The following is a 23,304-nucleotide window of genomic DNA, read 5'->3' as shown; positions in this document are numbered from 1 at the left end:
GTTTGGTCTATTCTACTATGTTAATTTAAAGACACACACACTATTGTTAGTGTAAACCTACACTTTAAGCCTACAATTTCACTCTTCACATTCTCCCCCTGCTCTTTCCTACTCCTCTACGAAGCCCTTCAATCACCATACAGCTAGTGAAGCATCACACAGCAGTGAGCAACTGACCAGGAAAAAAAGAAACATTTCCTACAGTGTACCCCACAAACTAGTTGGCTGTACAACTGTGCTGCTTTTGGCCAGGATAGAATTAATTTTATTCATAGTAGCTAGTATAGAGCTATGTTTTAGATTTATGTTTTGTTACTGCTGGGCAGTGCTTACACAGAGTCAATACTTTTTCCATTCCTCACATCTCCCCACCAGTGAACAGGCTTGGGGTGCACAAGGAGCTGGGAGTGGACACAACAGGGACAGCTGATCCCAACTGACCACAGGGTATTCTGTGCTGTATGACACAATGTTTGACATATAAAGGTGAGGGAAGAAGGAGGAAAGGGAGGATGTTCAAAGTGACAAGTGGCATTTGTCTTTCCATGTCAGTTACACATGATGTAGCCCTGCTTTCCTGGGCATAGCTGAACACCTGCCTTCCCATGGGAAGTGGTGAATAAATTCCTTGGTTTTGCTTTACTTGTGTGCATGACTTTTTCTTTACCTGTTAAACTGTCTCTACCTCAACCCACAAGTTTTCTCACTGTTATTCTTCTGATTCTCTCCTCCATCCTGTTGGGAGGAGTGAGCAAGTGGCTGCATGGGGCTTAGCTGCTGGCTGGGGTTAAACCACAACAACAACAACAAAACTATGAGAGAAGATGGTCTCAGTCCCTGGGTCCTTTTTAAAATTTATTTATTTTTTCTTCTTCTTTTTTTTTTTTAACAGTATTTATAATAGCAAGAAATTCTTATGGCCATAAAAATGAGGAAGCACCTTCTGGTTCTTTGTGAGTGCTCACCTTCTCTCTGCTGACATACTCTGCTCGAGGTTTCCTTACGTACAGCGTCTCTCTTGATGGCATGCACAGAGAAGTGTGGCAGCAGGAGGAAGAGGCTGACTGCTCAGCTTTACTGCAAGGATTGCTGGAAGGAGCCATCTGCTCACTGAGCCCTAGCTACTTCCCGAGTTTCTCTCCAGCAACCACCTTTTGCTGCCTTCTTCCCACATGCTGCCTTAACACTGAGCAAATTACTGTATCCTGCTCCTGGAAGATTTTGTCTTTCTCTTTCATGGGGTTTATTTGTTTTTAAACAGAGCTCTACAGGTAGTAGTGGTGAAGTACTGACCTGGGAGTCTTGGAATTGTTCCTATGTCCATGGAGCATCTATGGCATGCTAAAACAGAAGTGCCTGGTTACAGACATACTGATTATATGACTTACTGATGGAGTGAATGTTCTTTATTTGAAAAGAAACACACTGTATATACCTTAATTTTTACACATTATCCATCATTTTTCCCTCTTGAAAATGTGCTGGCAGCTGATTTACTGTACAGTTTATCCATACAACTGGCAAAAATTTGTATGGGCCTTGCCTAAAAACTTCTCACCTACATGAATAAGCAGGACACTCATTCCAGTCTGAAGACAGCTATGAAAGGCATGTTTGTCCCATCAGATTACTTTTTTCCTCTTTTTCTTCCTTATGTGAATTATCAGGTCATTGTGTATGCAGTATTTTACCAAACACTCCAAGCCTAAATCAAGCTTGTACCTTTCTTGCATATGTTTATGTATGGGCTGTTGTACATCTTGTCTCAATGCATCTATCCTCAATAGTTACCCAAGCAGGTGTCACTAATGTGTAAGTAGTTGAACTCATATTTCTGGGACTGAACAGAAGCATAATCATAATCATAGAATCACAGAATGGTTTGGGTTGGAAGGGACCTTAACGCTCATCCAGTTCCAACCCCCTGCTATGGGCAGGGACACGTTCCACTAGACCAGGTTGCTCAAAGCCGTGTCCCACCTGGCCTTGAACACTGCCAGGGATGGGGCAGCCACAGCTTCTCTGGGCAACCTGTGCCAGAGCCTCACCACCCTCATAGTGATACAGTTACCAGACACCACACAGACATTTTACCAGTACGCTTAATGATGCTGGCCCTCATCCTAGCTGTGTGGGCTCAGAAACATACCTAAAAACCAATCTGTGTTGAGGGACCAGCACTGCTCTAGCCCCCTGAAAGCATATATTTGAAAAAATCCAGATATGACTGACAGCAGCTCTCCAGAACAGAAATTGGTAATAGCATGTTAATCACAGTGCATTTGTGCAACCCTATAACATGAGCCCAAATTGATCCTAAGCAGAGTTGTCTTTCAGTTTCATAAGACACTCCCTAATAAATAAATAAGCTGTATGTTTGTAGTTGCAACGTCAAAGCATAACTGTATATCCCAAAGTTATAGCAACTACCAGCATTTCCATTTGTCTTGGCTTAAGCCCAGACAGTAACTCAGTACCATGCAGCTGCTTGCTCACGTGCCACCCCTGCTTCCTCACCCCCTGGGTTGGATGGGGAGGAGAAGCAGAATGTAAAATGCATGGGTTAAGAACAGTTTAATAACTAAAATAAAGTACAATACAATAAAAGGGGGGGGGGGGGGAAACAAGGAAAGTGATATAAAACTAAGAAAGAAAAACGAAAAAACAAAAACCAAACACAATGATGCACAATACAATTGCTCACCACCCACTGACCAGTGTCCAGCCCACCACCAAGCGGCAAGTTCCCCCTAGCCAGCTCCCCCCAGTTTATATAGTGGGCATGACGTGCTGTGGTATGGAATACCTCTTTGGCTAGGTTGGGTCAGGTGTCCTGTCTCTGCTTCCTCCCAGCTTCCCCTCCTCCTGGCAGAGCATGAGACTCACAAAGTCCTTGTTTGGGGTAAGCATTACTGAGCAACAACTAAAAGCATTGGTGTTACCTGTGTTGTTCCCAGGCTGAAAGTCAAAAACACAGCACTGCACCAGCTACAAGGAAGAAAACTAACTCTATCGCAGCCAAAACCCGGACATTGGTACAGCAGTTGAGTCTAGGGAGAAACAAGGAAGCTGATTTAAAATAATTTCTCTCCTCAGAAAGTGTGTTGTCTTGCATTGCGGAGCGGTGGGCTTTTTAAAATTGGGCATGTCTGTTTTACAAAAGGGTCTCAGTCATTCTCTGACAGCCGATACAAAGCAAAAGCTGTTTAGGAAAGCTGCTATTAAAACCATCTTCTGGATTTTGCAATGATTACAGAAAGGTGTCAGTATAAAATGGTATTTTTAATGAGACTGCTGATACAGAAAACCTTTAAAGCTTTGTCCTTTATAAACAGTATTCCTAGAAAAATGGAGCTGGATGTTACAAGTTATCATGTCTCACTGCTTGCAAATTTGAACTATTTATTCTTACCTGGCATTAAACTGCAGAATTTCCTCTCTGCATGTGATCTTTCTGCAGTGAACACCCTCTCGTTTCCCTTTGTTAAACCATGTTCCAATCTTGGACACAGCTTCACCTAATATTCTTTTTCTGTGCATTTACAGTAGTAAATATGCTAGAAGAACTGTTTATTTCATTGCTAAGTCTGCAGTGGCCCTGCTTTCTTTGTTCTAACTGTGATAAGTCTGATCAGTCTCCAAGATGTTTGCTGGGTGCAATGGCTGCTTAAGATGAGGGAGCTGGATAACCTATCCCCTGGTAAAACAGGTAATCACCAGTAACACTGGCCATTTAACAGCTGTCTCTCCTGAGGTTGTGCTGGAAGTACTGCAAAGTCAAACAGCATTTCTACAACTCCCACATGCCCTTTGGCTCAAAGGCAATGCTGTACAGCAGTTTCTTAGACGCAAAATGCAAGTCCTCTCTAGCACTGAGCACACTACCGTAACTGGCGTGTTCCATACACCTAAGTTACTCTTACCCACCACCCCTACTTCTTCAGGCTGCAGGTAGTGTACTGCCAGTCCTTTGCTGCTGCCAACACCTACATCTCATAAAATCCAGGCAGAATACCATGACAAACCTGATTACAGATGAAACCCATTAAATGGTGTGGTGGGTTAACCATGGCTGGCTGCCAGGCCCTGACCCAGGCCCGTGGGTTAGGAGCAAGGGGTTCATAAATGACCCTGCTCCATACTGCACTACTGGCACATCAAAGTTATTTGCTTCTGCTAGTTTGCCACCTGTCTTCATAGAATGGTTTCGGTTGGAAAGGACCTTAAAGTTCATACAGTTTCAACTCCCTACCATGGGCAGGGACACATTCCACTAGACCAGGTTGCTCAAAGCCATGTCCCACCTGGCCTTGAACACTGCCAGGGATGGGGAAGCCATAGCTTCCTTGGGCACCCTGTGCCAGCACCTCACCACCCTCATAGTAAAGAACTTGCAAGAGTGGACCTGCTATCAAAAACAGGAACAATCTTCACAGCCTCTCCTCACATGATGTAAGACTGAGTAAGAGATTATTACACTGTTGCTTCTCAGTTTTGTCTTAAGTAGCCAAGAAATGCCCTCACTCAGAAATGAGGTTCAATATAAATTTTTGTTGAAAGTTTAGATTTAATGGAAATGACTTTTTAATCTGTTCATTTTCAAATGCAATCCAATCAGCTGTACAGGGACTCCCTTACCTAGGAGCAGCATCTTTAATAAAATTTCCAAGAACTCGGAGATATAGCAAAACATGGTGCTTTCAGTATTGAGAGTGAAAACCAGGACAAGGAATCTAGTGGTCTGAATGTCTGTTTATTTACTACACACAAGAAAGTTATCACTGCATTTTCAGAAATGGAAAACATGGTAACTTTTACTTTCTGTGTGATAATGGAGAGATAGATGACAAAATAACACAACCAGCCATGTTTTCCATACACATACACACATACATATCCTCTCCAAGAATAAAGTCTTTAAAAATATTTCTAGCCATAAAAAGTTACTAAAAAAAATCTTCTTTTGGTAGGAAAAAGATGCTTGTTTCAATTTTCTAGCAAAAGATTAACATGACTTTTGCCATTTCAGTCCTTAGCTGAAATGCTGGTTATACTCTGAGGAAGAAAAGCTTACCAGTATTCTCATCTGCCATGAATGTGTAGACGAGCATGATTTTGTTTTGGCAGAAAAATCTGATTCTGCACAGGTATGAAAGCTTTCATACATAACATTATCCTCCCTCAACGCTGACAAAACTTCTGTCAGCAAATAAGCTTGTCACATATGCTCTATTATAAATCTTTCCAAAGAAAGAATATAGTCAACTTGCTTTTCCAACATCCTGTGTTTTAGTGGGTTAAATACAAATGGGAGTACTTCCCTTTAAATATCATGCTGCTAGTTTCACATTTCACATAAAACGAGTTCTGCACAGCCTTACACCAGCGAATCGTGGCTAAGCTCCTGGTTCACAGTGCTGAAGTAATAAGGAGTTACCCAGTGTCAATCATCATCCAGATGAATTAAAAAGGAAGTGCTTCTAGAATATAGGTTGAGATTTTCTAGAGCCTATACAAAGTGTATCTTAAGGCTTTGGCAGTACACTACAGTTACCAAGCACTCATTTAGGAACATTAAAGCTGTGATAAACTATCTGTCTATGCATCAGCAACTTTAATCTTAAGAAACACTTTATGGGTCAAGTTTTACTATCTGCATATAAGTATGCTAACTGCTCAATGCTATAATGTCCTTCTCTGGGAACAATTAAATATTCAATGTAATCTTCAGATTTTTAAACATTTCAGCTTCAGATTTTTTAACATTTCTTTAAACATTTCAGCTTCAGATTTTTAAACATTTCAGCTCTGTGGCTGAAGACCAGTCCCTAGGTAAGCACACTTTTCCTGCAAGAATGTTTAAAGACCCCTTGATTACACTGCTAACCTGTGTATCATCTCCTGCAACTAGAGAGCTGTACTCCTGAGAGACAGTCACCCACTGTCAATCCTAACAACTGTAAGAAAACCATGAAGGTGCTCCACAGGAAAAGGGTGCTGCTAATCAAGCAGTGCATTTTGCTCCTAAGTATGATATTCTTAAATGGCCTCTTAGTTGCCTTCTCTTCTCCCTCCCATACCAACACACTCTCAAACAAAGGTACAAAGTAATGAAAAACTTGTGTTCTCACAGACCTAAAATACATCTTTTATTTGATGGAGTAGGTCAGTTGAGTAGTACAGCACCAAGCAACCCTTGTGCTTCGTGTCTTTGGTACATGTTTTAAATGAGAAAATTAACAGGTTAAAATAACTCTGTTCATTCTCAACAATCCAGTTTAACTTTTGAGGCTTCGTTGGTGAAGATTAAGTAGGGACAAAACCCAGTGCTGCTAAGAATTTATACAATGAGTTGATCATAGAGATTGTACAGTCTTATTTGCAAACACTTGCAGGAGATGGATTACTAAAAAAGCAGGTCTTATCAAATGTTGAGTTAAAATATAAACAGGTAGAAAAGAGTCTCTGACCAATGAGCACATACAAAGATCCTGAAATAATTATAACTAAATATTGTTTAAACTTACCAGTCATTGCTAATCATCAGTGAATTAATCTAATAAATTTATAAGTCTCTAGTAATGCATGGGAATGTGATAACCTGATAAAGAATAAGAGACAAAGGAAGGATTTTAAGAATTCTAAGACATTCTTTCTGTCTTCTAATTTTCTATTGCACAGAACAGATGGAGAATAATGTTTCTGAACACTCACCTATCCAATTACATAACTTCTAAAAATCACTTTTTCTCTCTTAAGCCAGTGCTAAAAAAAAAGTTTATACCAGTTAAACATAATGATGACAGGTTTTAGTGCTACAGCATTTTAGCATATGCCTGGTCAATGTATTCTATGAGATACTCTGGATAAATCTGCTGCTTCTCAAAGATGACAAAGATAGAAGGGTTTGAAAAGCTATTCACACAACTGTCATAGAAGCTGTATCTGTCCTTCATGGGAGGCCGAACATAGGAAGAATCACCAACAGTGAACTCCCCCACCAGCACCCGGGCCAGAAACATGATCTTGGTGCGCGAGCCTTCCCTGCAGTAGCTGTCAGAATAAGATGCATCCCTTGCAAAATAGCTTCCTGCAGAAGAGACACCAAGACAGAGTTGATAAGACACCAACTTACAGAAAAGGAAATGATACAATGTGAAAGCAAATTCATAAGCAAATCCATTAAGCAGTTCATGAACGGCCTTCCCAAAGCCTTTGTATGTCCTGTATGTCCTTCTTAGTGAAAATGACCTATACACTTGTTTCTCACAGCACGCATATAAAGCCACACAAAAGTAATGTTTTAAATGTTATCATATTCCTCAAGATTTCCTCTTGACTCTAGGTGTCCACCTTTCCCAATCTCACCCAACTTTCTCTCCTCACAGAGGCCACTATTATTCATTAGCACATTTCTGAGATTTAGAAGGTATTCGATTGGATGGGTTGGTAGTCGGTCAGTCAGCCTGCCTATTCCCCTTGGTCTGTTGATCCTTTCCTGTACACAGGACAATGCAAAGGAATGTAATTTGCTAACAATGCAAAAAGCCTACAACGAGGATGGTATTTATTTACCTGGAAAAAAAAAACAACAAACAACAACCCCCCAAAAGACTCATAATGGCATGTTGCCTTCCTGTAGGAGCTTGGAGAAATTAGAACACAAGTAGGCCTGGGCTCTAGGAAAATCATCCCTAGAGCTGGCCTCTCCTATGCTTGTCTTCTTGCAAGGCCAGAGTGCAGCTTAGAGGCCAAGGCCCTTCAGTGTACCTTAGCTCCAAATGATCATATTGCCAGAGTCAGCTGCGTGCTACGTTGTCCACATCATCAGAGATAAGCCCTAGAGCTGCTGAGTGTCCCAACTTTACAGCTCTGCAGAGAATATTTCAGCAAGTCTAAGGTTAGTGAAGGAGCTGAAAAACCACCTTTGCCATAGACTGTCCCATGAAGGCCACAGATCCTCCAGTCAAAGTTTTGCTGACAGATGGCATCAATGTATTTTCTGCTGGTCCCATGAAATAAAGATCGCTCATCCACAGCATTTCCACCATTGCTCTTCTGCATTTGTTCCTTCTGCCTGCAATAAGAAACAGACTATTTGCAGTTCCTTTGTGGCTGAAGCCAGACAGGTTCCAGCCATACCAGCACTCAGAGACAATTTTAGACAAAGAGTATATTCTGACAATCCTTATGTTAAGGCCTAGACTTTGAGCACAGAGGGTACCTTGCTGTCTAGTTGCATACAAACATGCTTTCACTACACACAAATGCCTCTAGATATTTAATAATAAAAATGTTTTGTTTTGTTCACTGCCTATTGGGAGATGGGGGGAAACCCTGGCATTATTTTTTTCTAAACACAGGAATTCACATTAAAGCTTTCCCTCAGCGGGTTTTCAATTTAATTTTGAAGGCTGCTTCAGTTTTGACCAGCTACAAACCAGTGTTTGTGCCAGATGCAAATGATTAGCAGCTTCAAGGCTTCAGTGGAAGGCAGCTGTCCTGGACTGAGGCCTGGCAGAAGTCAGAATGATTTATGCAAGTTCAAGAATTCCTCCCACAGAGCTCAGCTGACTATTCAAAACTCTCTATTTTGACCAAGTTTTGTATTTTTCAGTACCACTTTACCTACATGTTGATCCTGGCTAGGTATTTCAGTTTAGGGAGTGGAAGCAGATTCTTAAATGCAACAGCATTTCAAGATTGCACGCATCTATCTTTAGCATACAGCTAACTGCAGAAACAACAAACTTCATGCACACATACCAGAACAGTATTTTACACATACCACTGATACAGTTCCCAGAGAGATGGGTTCTGAACTCTACGAATCCTTTTAATAACTGTTGTGGGCATTGTGCGTTGAAAGCCCACCTTGACTTTCTTATATTCTTCAGAAGAACTGTCAAGCTCAATCAGCTGTAAGGAAAAAGATTAAAAAGCTACTCTCATCTTTTACTAAACTGTAACAAAGCCACCCTACCTAATGCACTACTCAGACCTTTAAAGTCTTTTTTTGTGAAGCAGAGGTATGAGCACTGAAAATACTCTTGGAAAGAAGGCAAATTAGAGATGCCTGATCTGTAAGTGAGCTTTTACCTAGGGTACATTAACTCCTGGTGTTTGAGACACACAGGTTGCTCTCTCACAGGACTTTAAAGAAGCTGTATGCTTTTGTGCACCCACCCAGCCCCTCTGAATATTTGGCACTAGATGCATTTGCATGCATATATCAAACAGTACCTAAATAAATAGAAGAAATGAGCAGATAAAAAACCCCCGCATATACGGAGAATTTATGTTGCAGTAAATCAAAGAATACCTCTACACCCATGCTTTTTAGATCTTTATACTTCCTACAGCCAGGGAACACAATCTGCAATGCCTATCATGTTTTTTAATAAATTGAAAAGGCCAACCATTTGATCAACCATTTTACGGAAGAGTAGGGACATGCTTCCAAAAAAATCAGCTTCTTACATGCCTTGCCCTGAAAACAAGAAAAATGTCCTAATTGCACATTTTCCTAAGGAACATAGAGAACGTCAATGTTAACCTTCCCTATTTTTTATTGAAAATTTCTTGAGGATTTGCATTTTGCAAGTCAGTAAGTTTCAATCTTCATGTAAGATCTTTTCTGTAGGTATAGTTACTGGAGTTGACAGAGGTGGTGGTGGAGGCAAGCAGGAAGTCAGCAAAGGTAAACCAGTGCAGCTATTAACTGGGTGTGTTACAAAGGTAAACAAGTTCAGTCCACTGGAGTTATGGTACATTTTAACAAATGATGTCAGCCTGAACACTGCTGATTTCAGCAGTGCTCCATAGATGTGCAACAGTCTACTTACACACAGCTCAGAGAATGGCTACCCTGAAGTTTAAAAGCTCCAGCACAGGTTGGACTTCAAAGCTATCTATATTGGGCACCAGTAACAGTCTTGCTAATATAGACTAAGCTTCAGCCAAATTTGCCCAGTTACCAGACCCAAATCTGCCAACACCCCTACATGTTTCATAAGAAACGTTCATCTACAAGGGCACAGAAACACTGAACTTGTGACTGTAACAAACCTATATGTGGCACAACTGATGGAGAAAAAAAAAGTAATAAAAGCTCCAAACCTTGAATCCCACTTCAGGCAGGGCAGATTTGTCCCAGTGAGATGGAATGCCCTTAAATTCTTCTACATATTTAGAGCTCCTGTACATTATGAGACATTACAAATAGGTAATTAAATGAACCATATCCCTACGTTTTATGTACATATGATACTAAACATTTTTGCCAAATTTAGGGAGAATATAGGCAACTGAAGATATTAATATTTCAAAATTGTCTTTTCATTTCAGTATATGAAAATATTTGTTCCAAATCGTCACATCAAGACTTATGGCAGGAATTAAGATGTCAAATGAGAAAGTAAAATTAGATATACAAATAAAAGCTCTGCTACAGTAGGGTAGATAAATAAAAATACATTCAGGATCATAGAATAGTTAGGGTTGGAAAGGACCTTAAGATCCTATCAGTATGGCAGAAACAGGATAGACACAAACAACCCTCCCCTCTACTTCCACCCCAATTTTAATTAGTGTGCTTAGCAGCCCTTTTCTGTAGTGTTTAAGATTCCTCCCCTTAAAGACTCTGATCTTTTGCTCCACCTGTAAGGACTACTACTTTCCTCTCAGCTTGTCTGGCTGTTCTTAAAAGAATTGTTTCTGAACTTTACTTAGCTTTGAAAATTACTGATCTCAGATGTCAGAAAAGCATCTTTACAGCATGCATAAACACTATTGCTTCTATCTGTATCAGCTGGCTCTATTAAGAGAGCTCCCTCTAATCAGCAGCTTCCTACAACATTGATACATGTTGGATTATTTCCTATGCTTCCACACTTACTGTAGGCAAGGCCAAACTTCCTTCACCCCCAAGGTTCCAGAGTTGCTTGAAAATTGTTGGCCAGGCTGCAGTACTGCCCTGGCTAGACACTGTTGTAGGACAAGGTCTACATGTATGTCCCTTCCCCATTCAATTTCTTTCCACAATCCACTTAAAAGCTACTTCTCCTCCTTATTTACACCTTTGGAAGACACTCTGTTCACAATGCACTAAATCCATCACCTCAGAATGAGCAGTTGCAGTTTACCTGGCTCTTGTTTTTTCTACCTCTTCCGGAGACACAAACATAGGCCTTCTGCAAACCTCTCTCTTTGTTAAGTAGCGAAGGTTTTTCTGAATCATGTCTGAGGAAAAAACGAAACACCCTGAACAATCAGAGAGATGTCTTAGAAAGCCTTCACACTGCAGCCACCAAGTTATTTTGTCAAAAAAGGGACGAAGATTTTTTTATAGCATCACAGAGGGAAGTCAAAGCAGGATATGGAACCCACAGTCTTGAGTAAATCAGTTTCAGTTTTACTCTTAACTTTAAAAGGAATGATAGACACTGGTAATTATTTTCCCTTCATTGTCCCATCAGCCAGACTTAATCGAGAATTATATAGTAAGTATCTACTTCTGCTCCGTGGATTGCATCCCCTCCTTAATTTGTAATCAAGATACTGTTTTTCTACATGCAGTTGTAGATTTCAAACAATATAAATGCAACCCAATAGCGATCAAAGGTCATTCATTTTCATTAATTCACAGGAATCTGAATTTTAGAGGTATTATTTCTGGATCTTGGAACCTTTGTAGCTACTGCCACATTATTGCAACTAAGAGTCAGTAGCAGCCAGGAAAATAGTCCCCATCTTTAGAGAGATACACAGGAAGAAGAAAAACAAACAAAACCACTTGCCACAACCAAGCCTAGAAACTGAGTTTTGGAAGACATCTACATGGCATACATTTGCCTACGTTACTAAAAAAGCCCAAACCTTAGAAAAGAGATTGATTTAGAATGCAATTTTCTTTTCTAAGCCAGACAAGTTTCCCCATCCTATAAAGATTACAACATAGCTCTCAATTAAATCACAAGCAACTTACCACATGCCCTTTCGGGCTTTTTTCCCCCTCCCATGAAGAATGAGATACTACTGAAAAGTTGGACCAAAGGCAACAACACCAAAATGACAGTCTAAGCACGCCTATTCCCACCACCACCGCTCCCCACAGTTTTTGACAAGGATACCTGGAAAGGCAACAGCTCAGAAAGGCAGTGCCATCACAAATGGCTTAAATACCCTGAACTCTTGAGAAACACATCTTCCTACTTTGACATAGTGAAGATATTTCCTCAGCCTTTCCAGACTGGCAGAGCTACGAAAAGAAAATAACCACATAAATCTTGCAATGGTAAAGACTATCTGGACTCTACAACTCGCCAAAGTATTAATTTTTCTGCAAGCCAGAGACTAAAGCAGACCAGAAGCTGGCTTGTCAAGTCTTCAAGAAGTTTCCCACCATTTGTGCTGGCGCATCAATGGCAATGTCACACTTGGACTTGCTGGCAGACATTTTGAAATCTAGCACAAGAACCTCTAAAAACCAAAATGTTTGGAGGGATAGAAATGTCACTTTGCTTCTGTGAACAGCTCTTATCCTGTGAACTTTGACAGAAGTTCTGTCTTTGTAAGCACTGCAGATCAAGGTCCAAATTTCCTTCTCCTATCGCATGTAGCAATGTAATTTATAACCACAAAAGACCTGGGAGGAAAGGACAACATAAAAAACCACCACCCAAAGCAAGTGGAACCTACCTGCAAAATTGATCTCATATTCATGTCTTCCAGCTTTGAAGTTCAGTATTGGAGAACATTTGCTTATGTATGCTTTCTCCAGGTCTTCACTGGAGACAGTGGCAGCTACATGGTCAACATCCTGTCAGGCCAAAACCAGAGGGAAAAAAAAGGTATTTCCTTGTCTCTTAAATACAAGCCAGTTTAAAAACTAACAAGTGTCATATGGTATGGTGGCTGAAATATGTACCAACTTTTGGGCATTATAGTAGCTGTCAGGCAAAAGCCATGTATTAAGCTGTTGAAACATCTCCCAAAACAAGCAAGCAGTGTTATGAAGCCTAAGCTTATGCTGTGCATGCTATAAACACTGCTACTGAGACCCCACATTCACCAACTAGACCTTAGCAAAGACACACAGAGTACTACTGGAACCTCAGAAAAGGAAGTTTTAGTGAGCAGCAATGAAAAGAATGTATTAATGAGATCCTATCTGACATGACTCACTGAGGAATTATCTGTCAATAATATTAGTGGCTCACCAGTGAGCACTCCCCTATCTGAACCAATCAAATTTCCAGAGAAATCATCCCATTAGGCCTCTTAAGTCCATCTGTACAGTATGAGAGGAAAAGAAGAAGAGGAGGGTGACAAGACAGAGAGGATATAAACACTGTGCACTTCTCAGTAGCTCTGCACTTTTAACAGAGTTGAGAGTCTCCCCATTTCTCCACACTTACTTTTTTCCCATACTCCTGCCACAGGCCATACTCATCTTTCCAGTACCAGATCCATTCTGTTGTAAGAATGAAGTGAGGGGGTTTGGTCACAGAAGAGGCTGTAGAAAGACGTCTAACCTTTTCAAACCCACAAGACATATCCAGAAAAGAGATACGTGGCAAGACACTGCCAGTTTCGGTAACAGCATTTCCAATTCTATAAAGGATGAAAAAGGGGGGGGGGGAGGGGGAAATAAATATCAGACAGTTTGTGAAGCTTTACACCTAGGTTCAGAAGCCCACCATATATTTGCAAATTAGGTCATCATCACTCAAAAGCAGAACAGAAGCCTAGTTTCCGTAACAATCCCAACTGTTTTGTGTTTGCACATTTTTTGTATTACAGTATTGCATCTCACAGTGGTTCCATGGGCAGCAACCATTATCAACTCATAAATTAGTGAGTTACGCAAGTTGAACAGAAACAATGGAAAATATACACTGCCTTCCTCTTGCTAAACAACTATATTCTAAAGAGAACAGTGTTGTAATTTAAGGATGGTTTCAAATAACCTCTAAAGTAACGTAAGAGAGCTAGGTAAATTCTCCAGCACGAGACACAGCATACTGGTATGAGCCTCTTTCAATACCCTCTTTGTGCTACATAAGAACTTTCAAACCATTAAAGGCACTTCCATATTCTTAATGTTCTCTGCACCCAAGAGTATCTCTCACCTCAGGCATATAAGGTATTCTACCAGTTCCACAATATGAACTTGGGAAAAGGGGGCAGGAGGGGCAAATCCTTTCCAAACCTTTCCATATTTCTCTTTCACCTTTTGAGCTGGAGGTTATTTCTAATCATGGGGTCAAGCTGTGTACTGACAAGCTTAACCAAAGAGAGGTTCCCACAAGTGATAAAAATCACCATTCTCTGCAGTTTTCCAGCCATTCTTAGTGAGCATTAGCAACAGTAGGAAGTATTTATACTTTACAATCACATAACTGTTATGGATTGACCCTGGCCAGCAACCAAGTATCTACGCAGCTGCTTGCTCACTCCTCCTCCCTTCCCATGCACAACAGAGAGTAGAAAATAGGAAGGGCAAAAGCAAGAAGCGTTGTGGGTCAGTATAAAGGTAGTTCAATAGGTTAAGAAGGGGGTACACATGAATAAACAAATAAAGCAAATTGCTCACCACCTCCCAAGGCAGTGTAATGCCTAGCCAACCTCCAAACAGCAGCTACGTTGATTAAAAAACCCACCTCTCTTCCTCTGCCCCAGGTTTTACTGCTGAACATGACATTATAGGGTATGGAGATCACTTTGGTCAGGTCAAGTTAGCTGTCCTGGCTGATCTTCTCCCAAGCCCTTGCCTGCCTCCAGCCTACCCACTGCAAAGGAGCAGGTCAGAGCAAGAAAAAGAGAAAGCCTTGACTCTGGGCAAGTACTGCTCAGCAATCCCTAAAACACCGGTGCACCATCAGCACCATTTTATTCACAAACCCAGAACACAGCACTTTAGGGGCTGCTATGATGAAAGATAACTCCATCCCAGCCAAACTCAGTATGGTAACCAGTGTGTTCTATATGGACTCCAGGCCTAAGTCACAACGGATCTCCCAGAAACACTAGATAAGCAAAGTGAGATCAGCAGAATACCAAATAAAGCTACTTATGTACTGACTGCAATAGAAACATAGCAATTTATAGCCACTAAGGGCCTGTTCCAATATAGCAAACTCCAAACATTATTAAATTTTGAGTTGATACCCAGTGTAAGCGGGCTCACAGTATGCTTCTTCTATAACTTCCATATTCTTCAAGTCCTTCCAGATCTTACCATCAGAGACCTGCCATCTATATGGCAAATGAAAATGGGTTCTGATACACTTGTCTAAAAAAAAAAAAAAAAAAAAAAAAAAAGAGATGCATTAGTTTCACAGGTTATGAGAAAAAAACCAACATTTCAGGGATGTGCATACAGCTGGTGAGAGTATCAAATGCATGACTATGGAAAGTGTTCACTTATGGAATCTTTACAAGCAACAGTTCAGTATTTTTCAACATGAACACTCAAAATTTATTTTTTTATCTTAGACACAAGTTTATTCTCTATACCTATCAGACTCTATTAGTGCAAACAAAATTGCTAGTAGTAGCTAAGTGATGAAGGACTACCCTGTGTCCTCAGTTTCAGAGATAAAAATTTACGAGTTGAGATCACAAGCTTATATGAGGCTACTATTTCATATACAGATTAACAGTGTAGACTCAAACATCTGTGCTTAACCACTTAATCCGAAAGTGGTACTACTGAGGAAAAAAGAAGTAAAAACACAGTGATTAGTTTAAGGATAGGAGAAGGACTGACATGGTTTAACTCCAGCTGGAAACTAAGTACCACAAAGCTGCTTAGTCACCTCTGGTTCCCCCAGTGGAAGGGGAACTGGAAAAGATAAAACCCATGGGTTGAGATAAGAACAGTTTAATACCTGAAATTAAGAAAATAAAAATAATGAAAAGAAGGATAACAAAAAGAGAGAAAGGAATAAACCCCAAGACACACAAGTGATGCACAACACAATTGCTCACCACCCACTGACCAATGCCCAGACCATCCCAGGCAGCGGTCAGCCCCTCACAGCCAGCTCCCCCCGTTCATATACTGAGCATGAAGCTATATGGTATGGAACATTCCTTTGGACAGCTTGGGTCAGGTGTCCTGTCTCTGCTCCCACCTGGCTTTTTGTGCACTAGCAAAAACTAGAAACTGGCAAGTCCTTGACTCAGGATAAGCACTGCTTAGCAACAACTAAAACTGCTGTGCATTTTCAGCATTGTTCTCAAACTAAAGACAAAACACAGCATTGTACCAGCTACTAGGAAGGAAATTAACTCTATCCCAGCTGAAATCAGGGCAGTATCCACCCCATATTCTACATCATTTACAGGATGCTCAGGTCTCACACTTTCCAATACATCCCAGTTAGCCACCATCTACTTTTCTGTCTTTGGACATACATATACATACACACAGATATCATTCCTTTGGTCTCAAAGTCCTTTACCCTTCAAGAAGTCTCTAAGGGTCCAGGCCTCAACAGGAACAAGAGCAGTGATAGTAGTGACCAAGGTATCACAAGTATTACTTAGAAATCTTTTAAAGAGTCAGGGTGCTGTCACTTCTCAGTAAGAGTGAAGATCACACCACCAGTACACACATGCATAAACTTAAGACTGGCTTTCATGGTAGAACAGGCAGCTTAATTACAGGGAAAGTCCAGGAGACTGCACCACACAGTTCGTATGAGAAAGTGTGTGGTACATCAGGGAGCTACTACAGGTCAAGACCATCAAGAAGGAAAAGGATGACAAAAGGACAAGAAAGTTTGCACAGCAACCTTTTTCCTAGATAAGTGGGAACATTTTGAAAGGGAGGTAGCTCAAACAAATGGAACAGAGAGAGAAGAAACAAGGATGAATGTAAAAATCAGACTATCTTTTGTAGCTGTTTGGAGATAGGACTCCTATCATTCAGCAATCCCTTAGGTGAACACAGGTGGATACTACAAATTTCAGGGCAGAACAAAACAGCTCCTTTGTTTGGTAGAGCAAGCAAGTCAAGCACATTCCTATTAGCATTCAAGATTTTGCTAAGATTTAATTAAAAATAAACAAGCTCTGAAGTTTACCCTTTCTGTGAAAGATGTCTATCACTTCCTCTTATGAGAAAAGGAAAAAAGACTGGACTTGCTACAGTCACAACCTACCTTTAAAGCCACAACCTTTGTACAGATGATATAAACAAATCTGTTCCAATTCATCATCATTTGAAGACTCTCGGCTAGAGCTGCGTTTTCTCTCTAGAGGGGAGAATTATAAGCCTTATTAATACACAGTTTCAACAAGCCCTCTTTAAAGTGCACCTATGGGTATGGAAGATAACTAAAACCAGTGTTTATAACTACATAACTGCATTCAGCTCCAGAAAGGCACTGAAGTCTTTGATAACTCAGTATACTCAAAAGTCCTACCCTTTTATCCGTCTGTCCTGACCTTGACTTTTTTGTAACTGCTACATTTCTCACAGTTTTTAGCTTTCACCACAAAATGAAAATAGAATCCAGTGCTTTTACACTTCTAGACATACTTAAGCATGCATTCCACATCCCTGTTCACACTGGTGGCTATAAAATCTAAGTCTCAAAATGTGGTATTTCCATAAATTAAAAACACACTTAAGGCAACCGAGAAGAAGCAACTGTGGGAGAACAGCAGAGATGAACACACACACACTTGCATTTTTTATTCTGTTATCTTTTTTGTTTCTTGCTAAATTATACTTAACTTACAATTCTAAATAACTTCAAAAGAAAAGAACAAAATATTACATCTCTGAGAAGTAGCTGGGATAGCAGTCTGTGAATTGTTGTGCTAAGCAATCATAACATTAAAGAAAAAATAACAAAACTTTAGACTGACACATGTAAATGCCACCCCTATTCTTGAACAGTTCTCTACCTTTGTTTATGTTGGGGTTTTTTTACCACAAAAAGATCTCCCTATTTCCAGTTCCCGTTATGCTTGTCTAACCTCAGATTTATGATTTTTATAAACACCAAGCACTTTACTTCTCAGGAACCCATGATGTCTTGAATTCACTTGTCAAGACAGATCTCTATCAAGGTCCCTCCTTAAAGACACATCAAAATGTGAATTCAGTTTTCTTTTTGACATCTGTGAGAATGTTACATTGACTATAACAACTCTTCTGATGTTTTCAAAAGATGGTATCATTTACCTTTGAATGGTGAAGACATGTTATCATCCATGTCATACATGTTCCCATTGCCATTTTTTATGTCATACATATTCCTATAAATGGAGGGTAGTTGCTTAATAATGTCGCAGCTCAGTCCGTGTCTCTCCAGTTTATCATAAGATTCCGACAATAGTAAATCATGGGATCGCTTGCAGCTGCTGCCAAATCTACACTGTCCCCGGAAATAGTATTGGCAAACATGCAGTTTGGTGCAGATCTTTTTATAGGTACAAGATCCATAAGGTCCATCACCTTTGTTATAATGCAAGCAGACCTTGAGCAAAATAAAAAAAAAAAAAAAAATTAAAGATCACAGCACAGTATGTTCATATAGACTTTGAATTAATGATTTTAAATTTTTTACAGCTATGCACTTACATTTGCATTTAAAAGACTTATACAAGCTTCTTCTTGTTTTCCAAATTATTACTTATTGGCTTTTCCTTTCCCTGGTAATATCCAGAAAGATCTCTCAACAGAAAACAACCATTCTCAAGCATATTTTGCTCTTAAGTTACGTAAATGTATGATAGTGGTTTTCTAGTTTTGGAATAGTGAACTTTTTTGACCTGAATTAGGTGACAAGAGGTTCCAGATCTGACTGGGATGGAGTTAACTTTCTTCATAGCAGACCATACTACCCTATGTTTTGGATTTGTGACTAAACCAGTATTGATAACACACCAATACTTCAAATATTGCTGAGCAGCGCTTGCACAGTGTGGATGCTTTCGCTTTTTCTCCACTCTAGCCTCTCCAGATTAGGTAGGCTGGGGGTTGGCAAGAAGCTGAGAGAGGACACAGCTGGGACAGCTAACTCGTTCTGGTTTATCCCAGCAAGCAGCCAGGTTGAAACTCATAGATTCAGATAAAGACTGTTTAATAGGGCAGAAAAGGAAGTGACAATAATAATGATAAAAGAATACACAAAACATGTGATGCACAATGCAACTGTTCACCATCCACTGACCAATGCTCAGCCTGTCTCTGAGCAGTGGGCTGCCACCCCATGACCAACTCCCCCCAGTTTTGTTGTTCAGCACAACACCATATGGTATGGAATATCCTTTTGGACAGAGTGGGTTAGCTGTCCCAGCTGTGTCCCCTCCCAGCTCATTGTCTACCCCCAGCCTCTTCACTGGCAGAGCACGAGAAACTAACTTGGAAAGTCCTTGACTCTGGGTAAGCACTGATTAGCAACAACCAAAAACATCAGTGTGTTATCAGCATTGTCCTGACACTAAATCCAAACACAGCACTGTACCAGCTGCTAGGAAGAAATTTAACCCTATCCTAGCTGAAACCAGTACATAGTCCAAGTGGCCAAAGGGATATTCCATACCACAGAATATCATACTCCAAAATAAATTAAAAAAAGAAGGGAGGGTGCTGCTGTTTCTTCTTAAAAAGTGGCCCTCACTCATGCACTTACTGGGCATCAGTCTGCTTGTGGAAGGTGGTGACTTAACTTCCTTTGCAACACTTGTTTTGTCCTCACTTTCCTATGTCTTTATCTCCATCCACAAATTTTGTCACTTTTTATTCTTGTTTTCTCTCACCTGCCTTGCTAGGGGTAGGGGAGATGGGAGCAAGTGAGGAGGCTGTGCAGATGCTTAGCTGCCACAGAGGGTCAACCCACCGCAGTCGGAAACAAAGGCTACACATCTAAAGTTTTAGATTTGCATTATGCGAACAAAATTGACACCTAACTATCTTCACGTAGTATCAAGCCTCTTCCACTTTGCGATACTGAAACACAAGGCTGAGAAAATCACAGTATTGCTCACCTCTGGTAAGAGGGATGGATCATTCTGAAGCAGAAGCTGACGAAGTTCATCACTGTTTAAACTCTCAAGTCCGTATTGTCTTAGAACCAAGAGATTGTGGCTCGAGTGGAAATTGTGAACAAACCTGCATTCCTTCCTACAAGTGAAAAAAACCAAGTACAAAACAAGTGTAACAGACTAGCACTATTTTGTTACCCCATCGGCATTACACTACAGAGTTTAAAACGCACACCAAAATAGCTAGCTTCCAAAAAAACCTGTATTGCTCCTTGATAAAACAATTATGTGATTTGCTAAGCAGATTACATAATTGCTATGAGGCTAACTGCCACGCTGTTTCTGATTTACAGTCATTACAGCATTAGCATAGTCTGACAATATTGGCATTTTTGATCTGCAGCTCACAACTATGGGTAAGGAAGACACCAAAACGTTCCAGTAGCACCCCCTCCCATCCAAATCAAATCGACAATCACACTCCCCACCTTCACCACGCAGCACAAAGTGCTCAGATCTCGGCGTGTAAGGGGAGGGGAAGCCTAAGCTTTCCCTCTCAGTCACGGAAGGATGGGGGTGAGAGCACCAGAAACAGGTTGTGAGCTGCAAATGTGAAGCGTTAAAGTCTGTGTAACAATCCCCCCGTGCCTCTATCCTTTGGGGGAACGGGAGGGGAACTGGGGTAAAAAAGGCGCATTTCCATGACGGAAAGAGCAGAGGGGCCTTTTTCACTGAAGGGGGTACACCCAGCCGAAGGCTCAGCCTCCCAGAGGCAGAGGCCCCGAAACAAGCCGGTTCCAGGCACGAGCTCCCAGCCCACAGCTAGAGATGGAGGCGGCCGCAGCCACTGCCCCCGCTGTGCCACGACGACTCGTTAAAGTAACAGATTCTTTTCCCTAAACCACTTCCTTCTCCCACAGCCGCGTTCGATGACGATTACCACCAGCAACAGGGCAGCCACTGCAGGCGCCCAGCTCCATTCCCCACCGCAGGGGCTTCACTTCGCGGTTTCCCGACGCTAGGCGAAGCCCCGGGCCCTACAGGGTGGGGAAGCTGCGGAGGCCAGGAGATGAAAACTGGCCGCGCAGCCTTCAACCGCGCCCGGGGGCAAGGAGCCGCACACAGCCTCCCCAGCAGAGGCAAAAGTCCCCCGCCTGCCCTGGGCCCCGGCAGCACAGCGCGGGTCCCCGTCACAGCCCCGAAAGGAACACCGGCGATGGAGGCCGCCCCTACCTCTCGTACTGGTTGCGGCAGAACCCCTTCAGGTGGTACTTGCAGAGGTGCAGCCGCCCGCACTGCCCATCGCAGCCCGCACCGTGCTCCTGGCATAGCCGTACGGGGCTGGTGGCCAACACCACCACCTCTGTCCCTGATCCCGCTGCTGCTGCTGCAGCTGCCGCCGCCGCCGCCGCCGCCTCGCCGGGCCGCTGCACTAGCGTGAACCGCTGCGTATCCTGCAGCACCAGCGCCAGCTGTTTCGCCGAGGGCCGGCCTGGCAGCCGCCGCTGAAGCTCCCCCTGCTCCAGGCAGCCGCCACTGGCGCACAGCAACTGCAGCGCTTGAGTAGCGAGTGCCATGGCCGCAGAGAAGTTGCCTTCCCCACCTTGAGGTGTGCGGGTCCCAGGCAGCCCCACCCCGGATGCTCCGCCCGCCGGAGGCTGGAAAACGGAACCAGCGGCTTTGACAACGGTTCCAGGAAGGGGCAGAGTCAGAGTGGTCTATGTAATACTCATGCAGTGTCGAGTTCCCTTTGGCTTGCTTTATGCAGCCCCAGTATCTCCAGAGCTGTAGGCTTTGTAGCTCTCTGAACCCGAACCCTTACCCTAACCCTAATTTGAATGGCATCTTGAAGCTGAGGTTCTCCAGCAGAACGGGTGTCCCAGATGAAAAAGGTGATAAAGGAGCAATGTCGGTGCAATGCTGTGCTCCCCTTGGCATACGTTTGGCAGCCTCAGTATGGGTCCATGAAGGACAGGTGCTGCTTGACCAGCCTGATCTCCTACAACAAGGTGACCCACCTGGCTGATGAGAGAAAGGCTGTGGACATTGTCTACTTGGACTTTAGTAAAGCATTTGACACTGTCTCCCACAGTGTCCATCTGGAGAAATACGCTGCTCAGTGCCTGGATAGGAGGACTGTTCTCTGGGTAAGATAACTGACTGGATGGCCGAGCCCAAAGAGTGGTGGTAAATGGTGTCACATCTATTTGGCGACCAGTCACTAGTGGTGTTCCTCAGGGATTGGTGTTAGGGCCAGTGTCATTTAATATCTTCACTGATGATCTGGATGAGGGAATCAAGTGCACCCTCAGCAAGTTTGCAGACAACACCAAGTTGGGTGGGAGTGTCGATCTGCTGGAGGGTTGGCAGGTTCTGCAGAGGAAACTGGAGAGGCTGAATTGATGGGCTGTGACCGGTAGTATGAGGTTTGACAAGGCAAAGTGGTGGGTGTATTGGTTAACAGCCAGCTGAATATGAGCCAGCTTGTGCCCAGGCAGCCAAGAAGCCAAAATGGCATCCTGGCCTGTATCAGCAATAGTGAGTCCAGCAGGGCTAGGACAGTGACCATCCACCTGTACTGGGCACTGGTGAGGATGCACCTCGAATCCTGTGTTCAGTTCTGGGCCCCTCACTACAGGAAAGACATTGAGGTGTTGGAGAGCAGGTGAAGAGAAAAGCAATGAAGCTGGTGAAGGGTCAGGAGCACAAGTCTGATGAGGAGTTGCTGAGACACCTGGGGTTGTTTAGTCTGGAGAAGAGAAGGCTCGGGGGGACTTTATAGCTCTCTACAACTGCCTGAAAGGAGGCTGTAATGAGGTGGTTGTGGGTCTCTTCTCCAAAGTAACAAGTGATAGGACAAGAGGAAATGGCCTCAAGCTGCACCAGAGCAGGTTTAGATTGGATATTAGGAAAAATGTCTTCACTGAAAGGGTGGTCAGGTATTGGCACAGGCTGCCCAGGGAAGTGGTGGAATCACCATCCCTGGAAGTGTTCAAAACCATCCAGATGAGGCCCTCAGTGACATGGTTTAGTGGTGGACTTGACAGTCCTGGGATAATGGTTGGACTTGATGATCTTAAAGGTCTTTTCCAACCCAGCTGATTCTATGATTCTATGAAGTAATTCTATGGCTTGGGCTGTTTCTGTCCTCCTTTGTTCTGAAGACTGTCTTTCCTTAAGAGGCAGACCTGTAGATGGTCTGCAAGATGTGAGTGCATCAAATGTGGCTTTTCAATACATGTTTTCAATAAAATATTTATTATTTTGTCTTCTATTTCTTTCATAATAATCCCTACT

At 42.3% G+C, this 23,304-nt stretch overlaps 1 protein-coding gene and 1 long non-coding RNA gene across 2 annotated transcripts in view; both read right to left on the bottom strand.

Moving 5' to 3' along the window:
* Positions 1–3,616: 3,616 nt before the first annotated feature.
* Positions 3,617–23,304, bottom strand: part of LOC133222333 (uncharacterized) — a 237,437-nt gene continuing 217,749 nt past the window's right edge. The window contains exon 2 of the long non-coding RNA XR_009728274.1: positions 3,617–4,244. This is a non-coding gene — a long non-coding RNA (uncharacterized LOC133222333). The remainder of the gene's footprint in view (positions 4,245–23,304) is intronic.
* LOC133222329 (protein mono-ADP-ribosyltransferase PARP12-like) lies at positions 6,120–21,664 on the bottom strand. Its single transcript, XM_061371922.1, has 12 exons — positions 21,241–21,664; positions 20,011–20,146; positions 18,203–18,497; positions 17,172–17,264; positions 15,172–15,295; positions 13,419–13,614; positions 12,700–12,820; positions 11,145–11,241; positions 10,120–10,198; positions 8,789–8,919; positions 7,926–8,077; positions 6,120–7,090 (listed from the first exon to the last, which is right to left on the bottom strand). Exons 1-12 carry the CDS (start codon positions 21,582–21,584, stop codon positions 6,816–6,818), a joined length of 2,043 nt encoding a protein of 680 aa, XP_061227906.1. The 5' UTR covers positions 21,585–21,664; the 3' UTR covers positions 6,120–6,815.

This window comes from Neopsephotus bourkii, unplaced genomic scaffold (genome assembly GCF_033783945.1).
Source record: "Neopsephotus bourkii isolate Nb327-2 ecotype Australia unplaced genomic scaffold, CSIRO-AGI_Nbou_v1 NB_1589, whole genome shotgun sequence".
Taxonomy (NCBI): domain Eukaryota; kingdom Metazoa; phylum Chordata; class Aves; order Psittaciformes; family Psittacidae; genus Neopsephotus; species Neopsephotus bourkii.
This window is presented reverse-complemented; position numbering and strand designations above follow the sequence as displayed.

Excerpts from the sequence above, each read along its gene's own strand:
- LOC133222329 (XM_061371922.1), bottom strand. The coding sequence starts at position 21,584 with ATGGCACTCGCTACTCAAGCGCTGCAGTTGCTGTGCGCCAGTGGCGGC. Across the intron at positions 17,265-18,202 it reads CATGTCTTCACCATTCAAAG|AGAGAAAACGCAGCTCTAGC; the intron begins GTAAATGATACC and ends TCTCCCCTCTAG. Across the intron at positions 7,091-7,925 it reads TGGGACAGTCTATGGCAAAG|GAAGCTATTTTGCAAGGGAT; the intron begins GTGGTTTTTCAG and ends TCTCTTCTGCAG.